This window comes from Gastrolobium bilobum, unplaced genomic scaffold, assembly GCF_033153095.1.
Source record: "Gastrolobium bilobum isolate Gb01-03AN ecotype WA unplaced genomic scaffold, APGP_CSIRO_Gbil_v1 utg2365, whole genome shotgun sequence".
Lineage (NCBI taxonomy): Eukaryota > Viridiplantae > Streptophyta > Magnoliopsida > Fabales > Fabaceae > Gastrolobium > Gastrolobium bilobum.
Window position 1 is genome coordinate 688,482 of NW_026899145.1, and position 13,366 is coordinate 701,847.

The 13,366-nt window shown below is 32.2% G+C and overlaps 1 protein-coding gene across 1 annotated transcript; it reads left to right on the forward strand.

Annotated features, from left to right (window-relative positions):
- Positions 1 to 11,070: 11,070 nt before the first annotated feature.
- LOC133287576 (small ribosomal subunit protein uS11-like) lies at positions 11,071 to 13,133 on the forward strand. The gene is made up of 6 exons (XM_061485212.1): positions 11,071 to 11,127; positions 11,621 to 11,740; positions 11,811 to 11,856; positions 12,348 to 12,433; positions 12,626 to 12,755; positions 12,873 to 13,133. Exons 1-6 carry the CDS (start codon positions 11,125 to 11,127, stop codon positions 12,938 to 12,940), a joined length of 453 nt encoding a protein of 150 aa, XP_061341196.1. The 5' UTR covers positions 11,071 to 11,124; the 3' UTR covers positions 12,941 to 13,133.
- The last annotated feature ends 233 nt before the right edge of the window (positions 13,134 to 13,366 follow it).

Below are 13,366 nucleotides of genomic sequence, written 5' to 3' on the forward strand. Positions count from 1 at the left end.
TAAAAATCCGTAAACATACTCAAATTCATGCCAAAAATGATATTACTTTCAAATATTCTAATATGAAAAATAACAAATCACACAACATTATCCAACAAATGAACAGACAAGTATATAATACATGTTTTATCCTTAAAAATTCAACATGCACCACAAGTAGAGCTGTCAATACAGCCCCCAGCCCGCGGGCTGGGCCCTACAACCCTAATTTTTAGCCCTTTTTTTCAGCCCAGATATGGGAGGGTTATTTTTGACCCTAGCCCCATTAACCCTCATTTCTTTTGGGTTAGGGTGGGGTTAATCGCGGGCCAGCCCACTTTTTTCTTCTTCTAAACCCTGAAATCCCAATTTCTCATTTCTCTCTCTTGTCGTGGTTTTCTTCTTCCGATTTCTTCTTCTTCGTAGTTGATAGTTCTTCTTCACTCAATTTCTTTCCAGTTCTTATTCGTTCTTCTTCTTCACAGAGTATGGTTTCGTTCTTCTTCTTCTAATTTTGTATTTTTTTCTATTTTTCTTTATCTTGTATGTGGATTAACAGAGTAAGATTTGATGTATTTTAGCTCCAATATCAGGATGTTCAATAATCAATTTAATTCACATGTTAATATTCTTTATTTTCTTAGCTTGACTAAGATATTTTTTGCATGATTATATGCATTCTAGTGTCCTTTCTGTAGTTCAGAGTCAGTATTTTTCATTTTAGATTTTAGATTTCGATGAAAAAAACCCATCTCCAGTTGGTAAATATGGTCGTATTCTGAGGTAATAATTACTACTTGTTTTGTGTTTGATGTTTTGTTAAAATCATGTACTCTGTTTTTGACCAATTCGAATATATAGGGTGCATATACCAACTGTTCTTGATGATCAATTGCAAATCTTACAAATTGACAGTATTAACATGATGTAAAATTTAAGTTTATTAGACTGCTTGGTATGTCGTGATGTGAGTTAATTATGGGAATTCTATGAATATTCGAGGTTGTTTTGAGAGATCTTGATCTATATGGGTTCAGTCTTATTGGATGACTATAAAAGTGCAATTTGGAATAATGGGTTGTTTGAAACTGCTTTATTGATTGTTGTGTTGACAAATTAAATGATGAATTTCTTGAGTAACTATAACTATTGCCATGCTGAGTGTGGGATTAGTTAAAACTCAAAAAAGGGAAAACTATGTGGTAATTGTAGTAATAGGTTGAATTTATCTATTTGGCTTCCATTTCTAAATATTTTTGTTCTTGGTCCTACAGATGTTATGTTAATTTGTTTTTGTGTGATTGCATGTTCTCTGGAGTAGGAAACCTTCAAGTTGACCAAGTTGTAGATTATCATAAATGTCCTTGTTCCTCTGATTCTCATTGTCAACTGTTGGTTTAATGAAAACATATTTGTGATGATTGCTCTTTATTTTTTTCGCCCGAAAGAAATATATTCATTTTGACCTGCAGCTGAGGCTGAGTAACATGTTAGATTATTGAAATTTTTGATCTAATTTGATTTGATTCCTATGCATATGCTTTTGTCTCCAAAATGTAATTCAATAATAAGTTTAAAAAATGTGTAATATTTATTGCATTTATGCTTTGTTTTTCTGATAGGTTTTTCAACGAATTGACATCTTAAGCAAAGATTTTGATAATATAGTGGAGCTTCAATTGGGTGCTCTATGGCCCCTACCACCCCTCGAAGTAACAACCACATTAGCTCACAAATTTGAACTCATAGGTTGTTTTATGCTCTTTTTTTGTAATGTGCATATGCATAGTTACTGTTGCATGATTACTACTATTTGTCAAATATGAGAATTGTAGTATTATACAGTCTTTTTGTAATTAACTCGAATATTCATAGAGACAAGGTTTGTAATTGATATAGACAAGGTTGCAATTAACTTTTTTGTAATCCTGATCTATATTAACAATTCCTCCAGTTAATATAGAGACAAAGTTTCCAGCAAGCATCGGTGCATTTCTTCCAGTTGTATCAAGGTTTATCCTGCCATACTTTATTTTTGTAACTGACAACCATGTGATAATTCCCAGAACACAACCAAATATTGTTCCAAAAATGGCACCAATTGTATTTGCTTTTAACAAAAGTGTTGTTAAAATATAGTTTATTTTTGACCCGCGGGCTGGCCCTAACCCGTGGGGTTATATAATTTTTTGGCCCGTACGGGCTGTTTGATATGCGGGCTTTTTGGCCCTGGCCCGTTTTGACGGCTCTAACCACAAGTCTACAATATCAACTACTATTGTTACTAAGACAAAACAATCAAATCAAAATCTATCACAAAAACATATAATTATGCCTGGGGAAGTGAAAGTTATGTCAAATTCATGTTTTCTTTCTTCATAAAATAAGTCTGAAGCTTGGCCAACATTGCCTTGAGTTTGGTTTACATTTTCCATAGTGTTGTTTTGTGCCTCATCTTCGTCATCGGCATCCAAATTTAATTGATCTAAAATAAATGTAATTTTTTCATGTAAGTAAGTAATTAACATAAAGTGATCAAACGATAAAATTATAATCATAATGCAATAAATAAACACACCATTATCATTTGGAGATGGTTGAATGGAAATATTTGCAAGGTCATTCCGTAAAGTCTCAATTTCTTCAGTTGCTAAGTATGGATGTGACTCATCCAGTACCCAATTAGAGTGGTCCTCAAATATTTCAAAATTTATTGGATCATAATTTTGATGATTTAGTTGATTCCTATATTCATTAATTTGCCTAATTTTCAACATTAGAAAATACTTGGAGAAATACTTAAATAAAAAAGTGAATAGTCAACAAACATAATACCTTTGCGCAACCTCAAATTGTAACGAACATAGACAAGATCATTAAGCTTTTAATGCTCTAATCTATTTCCCTTATTCGAATGAATATATTCCAATGCGCTCCAATTGCATTCACAACCCAAAGCACTACAAGTTTGGCTTAAAACATGAATAGCCAACTTTGCAAATTTGGTGCACCACTTCCATAAAATTCCCACAATTGATCTAGAATATTGCATATGATAAAACAAAATAGTATTAATACTGTTCAACAATAATAATAATGAATGCTCACAAAAAAAGAAAGATATCAACTATTAATTTTACCTGGCATCACGGTATTTCGTTCACGTTTAGAAAATTACCTTCCAAAATCTAACTTAGCATTTTTGAATATTCTCATCTCACTTGTCAACTTATAATTTAAATTAGGATCACATCAAAGCATATCTCTCAATGACATCCAAAAGGTCTAATATTGTGAACTTATGTTTTTCCAATTCTTCAGCATTGTAACGACAACATGGATTCAACCAATAACCAGTGGCATGAAGATTTTTGTGAAGATGCGAATCCCAACTACTATCTAAGATGTTCAAGTAAGGATCCATCTTCCTTTTGTTTCTTTGAAATGTCCTTATCATCTCATCTCTAGCTTTGGATATAGCTTGATAAAGAAAACCCATTGCGGGCTTATCTTCATTGTCAACAATACACAACACTTGCATAAGTGCTCAACAAGTTTCACAATATCAGCACATTTTTTTTTCAAAAATGAGAATCTAAGATTTGTTCTGCATATTTTCTTGCTTTTGGCATCCCTGAAATAAGCTGAGTTAGTCCAATCTCTTATATGTCACCTCAACTCTTAGTGCATCTTTTTGAGCCAAAATACTTTGCAAGGAAATAAAATTAGTCGCAAGACGAGTTGGAGCTAGATGAAGTATTTCTCTTCCACATGTATATTTTTTCATCAAATGAAATGGATGATAATGGTTATATATATATTTGGTAATTTTAGCAGTATGTGACACAACATCATTTACATCCTCTAACTTTCCAATGTCATGTAACATCAAATTGATGCAATGAGCAGCATAAGGAGACCAGAATATCTTAGGAAACTCATCTTATAATAATCTTCCAGCATCAACATAATTTGCAGCATTATCGGTTACAATTTGAACAACATTTTCAGGGCCAGCCTCTAACACCACCTCTATGAAAATATTATATAGTAAATCAGTCGTCTTGGAAGCATGAGAAGCAACAATATACTTTAGGAAAATAGTTCCTTTAGGACAATAAACTAGAAAGTTAATAAGAGTTCTCGTACAACATCAGTCCACCCATCTGCCATAATAGTACGCCCAGTTTATTACCAAATAGTACGATAACTCTGAACAAGTTTCTTGACTTCTCCAACACACTTGTTTAGTAAATAACCATGAACTTTGTGAAAATTTGAACCTTTATATCCTGGACCTATGCTACAAATAACATCAATCATTGGCTGATAATATGATGAATTGACTACATTAAATGGCACACTAATATCAATCATCGATTTGGAGATGGCAATGTCACATTTCTATATGTCTTCTTTACTTTACATCACACTTTTTAACGTAGGTTAATCTCCAAGAGTTGTTCTAAGCATAAAATAAGAGCCCATATGATTGACATTCTTCCCCTTTTGAGATATAAAAGGTGCTTTTCTTAAAGGATTTTCCTGCACTTCATCATCCACTACTCTCACTGGATCTTCATCAAATGGGTTACTATCCTGATTTCCTCTTGGACTTTTCTTTTCTTGTTCTTTCTCTCATCAATATTTTGTTTCATTTAAAAGCGAATGTCTACTGGAACCTTCTTGCATATTTCTGCCTGCCTTTTTTCTCCAGCCAAATGGTACTTAAGCCGATTGATGCCACCCCCTAGTTATCTTATCACAATACAGACCACTGTTATTAAACCCGAACTAGTCATCGACTTGGTCGGATATTGGGCCACTGAGTTATTGGTTCAACCAGTGGATCACTAGTTTAACTACATGACCTGGATAGATGTATATAAATTTATATTTTAAATAGTACAATTTAACCAACAACCCAATGTAGCATATGTTATTAAATAATTATATTCTTATTTATAGCATTGATATTTTTTATTGCTCTAGTTAACTATGTCTTTATTTATTAAATATGTATGAATTTAATTAATTTAATTTTTTTATAAATCTTAAAAGAATTAATGTTTTATGTGTGTCTTTCTGACGATTTTCAATATACACCATATTCGTTGTATATGGTGTATATTAACATAAAAATTTACCTTTTTTTCAATATACAACATAAAAAGTATTTACTGTTTTGTTAACATATTATCGAATTCAACTCGTTTAACTTTGATACAGAAACTTCCATGACATCTGCAAAAATTTGGAACCAGACCTGTCATTGATGCAAAGTTGTGGGCATGCTTGGTGGGCCTGGTGTTGACTTGGAGCAGGGGATTTAAACGGGTATAGCTGGAAGGGGATTCTCTATCAGCGTTGCAGATTGTGATGATTGGAAGTCACTTTTCTCATCCGTCAGCTACCTATGAATGGCTTGATAGGTTTACATGGACGAACAACTTGAATTCATACATGTTGTCCAACAAGTTATTGTTTCAATTCCTTCATTAAAGTTAAAGTGAAGCTAAGCCTGGAAAAATTTAGACAAGCCTTCCAATGGCAGTGGTACTGAAGTATGGGAGAATAAAAAAGGAGTACTACATCGTTCTAAATGTGAGAGAAATTACTCTTTAAAAACCACGTGACTGCATACATAGAACGAGAAGCTTGCATACCTCTGTCCACTTCCTTTTCGCTGAAAGCGAACCGAGTTAAAGTCATCATACCGGTTGTCGAGTTTTACAAAAAAATGCTTAGTGAACGTGGTTCAATTCAGTTCATACCAGTTTAGTTGCATAATCGATCCATTGTAAGGCTCAGACTGGTCACCTGACCGATTCACCAGTTTTCAGGTTATATCGGCTAGTCCGAGTCGATTTTTACAACATTAATACAGACACAATAAAATAATTTTTCAATTCTCCTCAAGTTGTTTACAACGTGCCCTACTTGGATAAGTTTTTCCTATGTAATGATACTTTTGGGATGAATGTTAATGATATTTCTTGTGAGATCGGTGCTTCAAGCTCAGTAGATGACATCCCTGGCTATAAATATATAATAAGTTATTCTACATTGCAAAAAAGAAGAAGCAAAAATTACATAAAGCCACCTTGTACTTAGGTGCTTTCTAAAAAACCACCTTCTACTTTCAAATAGAACAATTAACCCCCTTGTATTATAACATTTCAACAATTAAACATATTTAGTAATTTTCAGACAAAAATACCCTTACCCCCAACCCACCACCACTGGAATTTTACCTTAAAAAAAGTATTGTTAGCTAGTGTTGAACGAAACTAGCCATTAGTGTAGCAGCACGTGGTATAACGTCGTGGTGGCAACTTTTAGTTCTCACTGTAAATTGCTTCAAAGATATTATTATACATTTGGTCGCTGCTTCATGTTCATGTATATCTGATTCACCTTTCAAGTGAAAACCGAGAAAAAAATTATAACAAATATCATATTTGCACCATATTTGCCGACGATTTCACCGGTAACCAAGTCACCTATGCTGGTGTTAGACACTAGTCCTCAGCCATTATTGGAACCAACATCACCTCCATTCGAATCCTCGCCATCACCATCAATGTTTCTAGCACCTCCGGTCACCTCCAGGCTCCAACACCTCATCGATGAGGGGGGGGGTGTTTGGGAACAAGGGTATTCTTATTTGGGGACAAGGTTACTTTTGTTTAAAAATGATTAAATTTGTCTAATTGTTGAAATGTTATAATATAAGGGGGTTAATTATTCCAATTAAAAAAAGGTGGTCTTTTAAAAAAGCATCTAAGTACAAGGTGGTTTTATGTATTTTGCCTAAAAAGAAATAAAATAATTTGCATTGCATTTACAAGGTTAATTTCAATAGACAAGTAACAAATTATCTATACCAAAAACTATGAAGAAAATATGCCAGACTTATCAGCACTAACTATGTGGCATTGTTCAGTGCTACGTAACTGATAACTTAACTCAACATAGTTGTCTTTGACTCTGCCTGTGCATGCAATAAGTAATATGCTAATAATGTTTCTTAAATTTCTCTCCCCCCCAAAAAAAGGGGCAGGGAAACAAACATGAGACTGATAACATTTTGTTGCTAATCTAATTAAATATCAATCCTCAAAACTCTATTAACAAATTATGTATGGCTGAAAAAATGATTACTTTTCAAAATGAGCTATGAATATTTATCAGGATATGATTGTATGAACATTTAGAACTTTAAAACATAAATTAGCACTAGTGTGAAGCGTGATATTTGTTATCAAGAATATATTATTTATCATAAACACAACCTTACTGGTTCTTCTTGAGTGCATATAATCGTGGTGAGCAAGAATTTGAGCCAATGGATCCTACTAGATGTTCAAAGCATGATTCTCAATTTAGAATACTAAATAATCATCTTGTGATGTAAGAAGTAGGTATGTTGTAGTTCATGCTTTATACTCTTTACAATATGGTCTTTCAATTATTAGATTAACCTCATTTCTTAGCCAAAAAATCCTATGTACTGTTTTCCCCCCAAAAAGTCATGGTTTCAAATGAGAGAGTTAATAGCCTAAAAGGAAGCATGATTTAAGTAAAACTACCACAAACCCATGAATTATGGTGTGAATCATGCTAAAAAAATCAACAAATTAAAATCAATGAATTATATTACCTCATCGGTTTACATTAAACATGTTAGGTATCGACATACCAAGCAATAAACCAAAAAAAAACTCACAAGCAACATTGTGGAATTGAAACGAAGATCGAATAGATCCAAAATGAATAACTCTATTTACCACGAAAGCTAACTAGAACGCTCTGAAAGTGCGAGAATGTGGTCCCAATGCTTAGAGCCAGATCTTCCTTTAGGAGTTGTTGGTCGTCCACTAGTTACAAAGTGAATTAGAGCAAAAGTGCAGAACAACGTAGTTTTCTTTTTTAAAAATACATGACCCGCTGGTTTATTTGTGAATCGACCGTGTCATCGATTTTTGATAAAAACTGGTTGAGTCGAATCGGTTTTCACCAGGTTCATTACATGACGAGTCTGTTGCTTCATTTGAACCTGTTATTTCACCAGTTCACCACACCGGGTTCCAGTTCGACCCAATTTTGATAACATTGCTCTTATCACAAATAATCCCCCACTTTTATCCTTGTAGTGCTTATTTATTATTTTATTTTCAGTATTTGTTCATTTATGCAAAAAATTTCAAGTTATGTTGAAGATGAAATTTTTTTCATGAAAAAATAATAAAGACAAATTGAAGATTTGATACATTTTTTAACAAGAAAAGAGTTTCCATATCCAACTATGCCACCTTTACTAAGAATGTGGAAAGGATGAACAAGGGAATTGAAGATAGGGGTGACAATTTGGGTTGGCTCGCCCCGACCCGCCACCAACCCGCCAAAAACGGGGTGGCGCGGTTGGCCCGCCATTAAATATGGGCTGAAAAATGAACCCATCCTGTTTTATGGCAGGTTGGTGGGTCAACCCACCAACCCGCCAGTTTAAAAACAGTTTAATTAAAATTCAAAAATAAATTATATTTTATGATTTTTTATAATATTATTTTATTTTATTTTACACTTCTCTTAATTTTTTGAGTCTCAATTTTAAATGTATACTAATATTTAGTTAAATATTCTTTGGAAACTCATTTGTCTCCATATATAGATAACATTTTTAGTAAATAAAATTGTTATTATGTATATTTTTAGGAAGTACTAAGATAATTTTTTTTTGAATATTACAAAAATATAATGACAAATGAAATACTACTTAAGTGTAAAAAAAATAAAAACTTATAACCCGGCGGGTCAACCAGCCTCGCGGCAGGTTGAACCCGTTGAAAACTTCAACTCAACCCGTCCGTTTTGGTGAGTTAATCCGCCGGGCTCAACTCATATTGCCACGAGAATTGTAGGATGGAAGGAAAACCTTCTTCTGGCTATAACATGCTTTAAATTTCCTAAAACTCTACGGCAACATCCACAACAGAAATTCATATGGCCGCATTTTATTTCTTTTTTTAAAAACAAATATTTATTTTTTTAAAAATTATTTGATAATGGTTGTTTTGTTAAAATGACTCTTGAGTTAATAACTATTTCTTAGTTTTTAAAAGTAAAATTAGAGAATAATTTAAAGATATTTTCAAAAAAAATTAGTTTTATTTTGTTTATAGGAGTAATTTATAATTATAAAATTTATTAATAACACTTTTTTTAATTTAAATTATTTTGCAATAATTTTGTAATTATAAAAGTTTATTATTGATATTCTTATCTTATTTTTTTTACCAAAAAAAAAAATTTTTTTTTTTTAAACTTTAGATTCAATAATATCCAAACAATTTTTTATTTTTTATTTTTAAAATCAGTTTTCAAAATTTATATTAAAAAATAATTTTAAAGAAAAATAAGTGAATCCAAACATACCCTCATAAATACTTTTCATCTGTCGTGAACAATTTAACATCTCAAGTAATATTATGAATACTTTATCTACGATATATATATATATATATATATATATATATATATATATATATATATATATATATATATATATATATATATATATATATATATATATATATATATATATATATATATATATGAAAAAGTATTTCTCGAGATAATTTTATTTCCAGTGAGTCAAAAACAACGTCTTTGGATTGTAAGATTAAAAAATAATAATGAAAAAGACTAATATAACCTGTAATAAATTAGAATTATAAAAATACATTGATTTCCGTCACAAAATGACGTCATTTTGGGCTTACTGAAGATAATTTATCTCCATTGACTGGAGAAATCCTTTACCTATATATATATATATATATATATATATATATATATATATATATATATATATATAGCTTATCGTTTCTAAGCTGCCTAAGATAATTTTATCTCCGGTACAAAGATGGATCAATGGTAATGAAGGAAGAGAAAAAAAAAGAAATCATAACCATTCAAAGGTGAATCAATTAATATAAGGAAATAAATAAATAAAACGACGTAGTTTTGGGGTGGCCGAAGATAAACTTATCTCAAGTTGCCGAAAAAATATTTTTTCCATATATATATATTAATTCAAGAAGCTATTATCCCACTCTGAGTATAAAACTCTTACATAATCAATTTAATTCAGGGTGTTTGGTTGAGGAGAAATTTTTGAATACTAAGGAAATGTAATTGATAGGAAAATGGTTGGAAAGTGAGTTTGGTTGGAAAAAATTTTACCGGGCAAATTAGGTAAGATTTATACAGTCTATGTTTGGTTTGAGGTAAAATATAGATGAGAAAATAAGTGACAATTACAAAAATATCCTTATTTTTAAAATTTTGGGAAAATAAAAAAATTGTGTGTACCACTGTAAACCAACAAATAACCCAATTTTGATCACAAAACAAGTCCTCTTTTTTCCATGTTCTTCTGTTGGAATCTAACTTCAATCTAATTTTCAGAAAAAGAAATTGGCAAAAGAAGAAGAAGAAGTACACATACAGATAAGGGAGCAAGACAATAAGAGCATTTATCATCGAAAGCAACCCATTAGTACTGGAAATTGCATTCTATCACCTAGAAAATGCTTCAAAAAAGACATATGCAAAAGTATGGATAAGGGTAGTTTGAGCATAAGTCTCGAGCATTTATATATGGATATTACAGTCAGCTTTTTGGTTGTCTTTTATTCATTTAGCAGTCTAACTCACAATACCACGTTCAAAGTGGTTTTATTGAATAGTAACTTTCCTTCCATTTTATACACAAATATTAAAGTCTAAGGAAATGTGTTTCCTATCAAAATTTTGTAATATTGTGAACCAAACATGAAAAACAAAGAAACCCTATCTATGATGCCTAGGTATCTCCTAAAAAAAACTTCAACAAAACACCACCTAATTGCTAATAGGTTATTTCTAGTGTCTGTATGTAACATTTTTTTGTTATGGGTTTCATAGGGCTAACAGGCTGGGCCTAAAGGGCCCATGTCCAACCACAGGAATTCGTTGTTCGATCCAAAATCAAAACCCTAAATCCATCGTCTCATATAAATTGAAAGCAACGCCATTTGCAAAAGCACACGAGCTGATCTGAACTCTGAAGCTTCGTCCATAAACCCTAGAGCATCAACCATGGTATGTTTCTACACTGTATTGTGACGTCTCTGGTGTGTTTAGACGCATCAAATCGTGTGGATTATGCATGCCGTCTTTTTTCATATGTGCTTTGTTCGCATTTCTGTTTTTGATTTTTTTTATTGGTTTTTGGTGAACATTAGAGGCTTTTGATTTTAATTTGTCGACTAGGTTTGTGTCATGGTGATTGAGCATCAAAATTGATTCGACTTTGTTATTGGAGTGTTTTCCCTATTTGTTCTTCCAAGATCTGATTATTTGGATGGTATTTTTTGTTTTTAACTTGTCAACTAAACTCCATTGATAACTGGTTCTAACAAAATTAAAGGGGCGGTGTTATAGCTTATGATAGTGAAACAATGATGCAGCGTTTCTATTTTTTTTAGTACTTATTTTGTTAATTTCGTTGAGAATTTGGTTGTGTTTTGTTTTTTTCAATCTTTGGGCATGTTATTGAGTTCAAATCTGACACGATGTGGTTTATCTCCTGCAGTCAAGGAGAAAGGTTAGAGAGCCAAAAGAGGAAAATGTGACTCTTGGTCCTGCTGTCAGAGATGGTGAACATGTTTTTGGTGTGGCTCGCATCTTTGCATCATTTAATGACACCTTCATTGTGAGTATATCCAGCTTGTTTTTAATCCTTCATTTGAATTCTTGTGATCGGATGATTTGCATGATTGCAGCATGTAACTGATTTGTCTGGGAGGGAAACACTTGTCCGCATTACTGGTAAGCTTGTTTCTCTTTACATTGCATGAAGCCAGGAAGTAATACACCAAAGATTCTCATAAAGTGGCTACATTTTGTTTTTCCAGTTAAACTTTCAATTGTTTTTTACATTGTATTGAAATAGTTATACATTAAATTCGGTGCATTTGTTTTTCTTATTGAAATTTTTTGTTTTTCACTCTTTGCAATTCCTTCCCGACAATGTATCTATTTTGTAAGATTGTGTGTTTGGGCTGAGTAACTCTACTTTTAAGAAACCGTTTCTACTTTCAACTAATTGTAAATATAAGTTTGATCCTGAAGTTGAAGATACTGCTCTTGACAATTTTATTATTTATTATCTTAATGACTTTGATTTTCTCAATCAACATAACCAAACCTAGTTTCCATTTATATATTAGATAACATTCTGAAGTCTCTGATTTTTTTTTTCAGTGGATATAATTTTCTTCTATTGTTTTTTTGAAATTTGCTTCTTTGCTTATGTCCAGGTGGAATGAAGGTTAAAGCTGACAGAGATGAGTCATCTCCATATGCTGCTATGCTTGCAGCACAGGATGTTGCTGCCAGATGCAAGGTAATCAGATTTTTTTACCTCTTTATTTATATTGGTTTTCATGACAAGATGCTTCTTTCATCTTTATGAATTTGATAAATTCCAACAGTTTAAATGTCCTGTTTTCTTCCCAGTATCAATTGTCATTTCATATGGATTTATTTCCTGATTAACTGTCAAAATCTGTTAAATTGGCTCATTTATTTGGAGCAGGAGCTGGGCATAACTGCTCTTCATATCAAGCTTCGTGCAACTGGTGGAAACAAGACAAAAACCCCTGGTCCTGGAGCTCAATCTGCTCTCCGTGCCTTGGCTCGGTCCGGTATGAAAATTGGGCGCATAGGTATTCCTTTTTCGTAATCAGAATTTGCCTCCAATTTTAAGTAGTAGTTATGTTCTATGTCTTACCAGTTGTTATGATTTATGTCTTACTGTTGTTTATTCATTTTTTATTTTTCAGAGGATGTCACACCAATTCCCTCAGATAGCACCCGGAGAAAGAGTGGTAGAAGGGGTAGACGGCTTTAAATTATGGTATTATGGCTGGAGCTACTTTTTTGGTCACCCGTGTTTTGTTTCTCTTGCCAGACTATATTGTGTCACATTGAAGTTTAGCTGAAAGTTTTCATTTTGCAACTTTATTGTTATTTATTGACTCAATGTATTGGTCAACTACTTTAACTGAGTTCTTTTTTATTTTATTTTATTGTAGTTTACTATTGATAGTTGTGTTGCTCCGTGATTTCCATCTCTTTGCGTATTTGATAAAATGCCCGTTAATGTTAGTAACTAATCCCAACCCTCCAAGTGTTGTTACAATTATAATTAATAATATGGGAGAATTATTCGTATTCATATCACTGACTTATGATTATAACTTTTACTATCTTAATTGTAAGATCTGATTTAAATCAACAGATGAGATTTAACACAAAATACGCAGCTGTATTAAAA

What these genes read in the sequence shown, in the direction of transcription:
- LOC133287576 (XM_061485212.1), top strand. An exon ending in AACACTTGTCCGCATTACTG is followed by an intron (nt 11,857 to 12,347) that starts GTAAGCTTGTTT and finishes GCTTATGTCCAG; the next exon opens with GTGGAATGAAGGTTAAAGCT. An exon ending in TATGAAAATTGGGCGCATAG is followed by an intron (nt 12,756 to 12,872) that starts GTATTCCTTTTT and finishes TTTATTTTTCAG; the next exon opens with AGGATGTCACACCAATTCCC.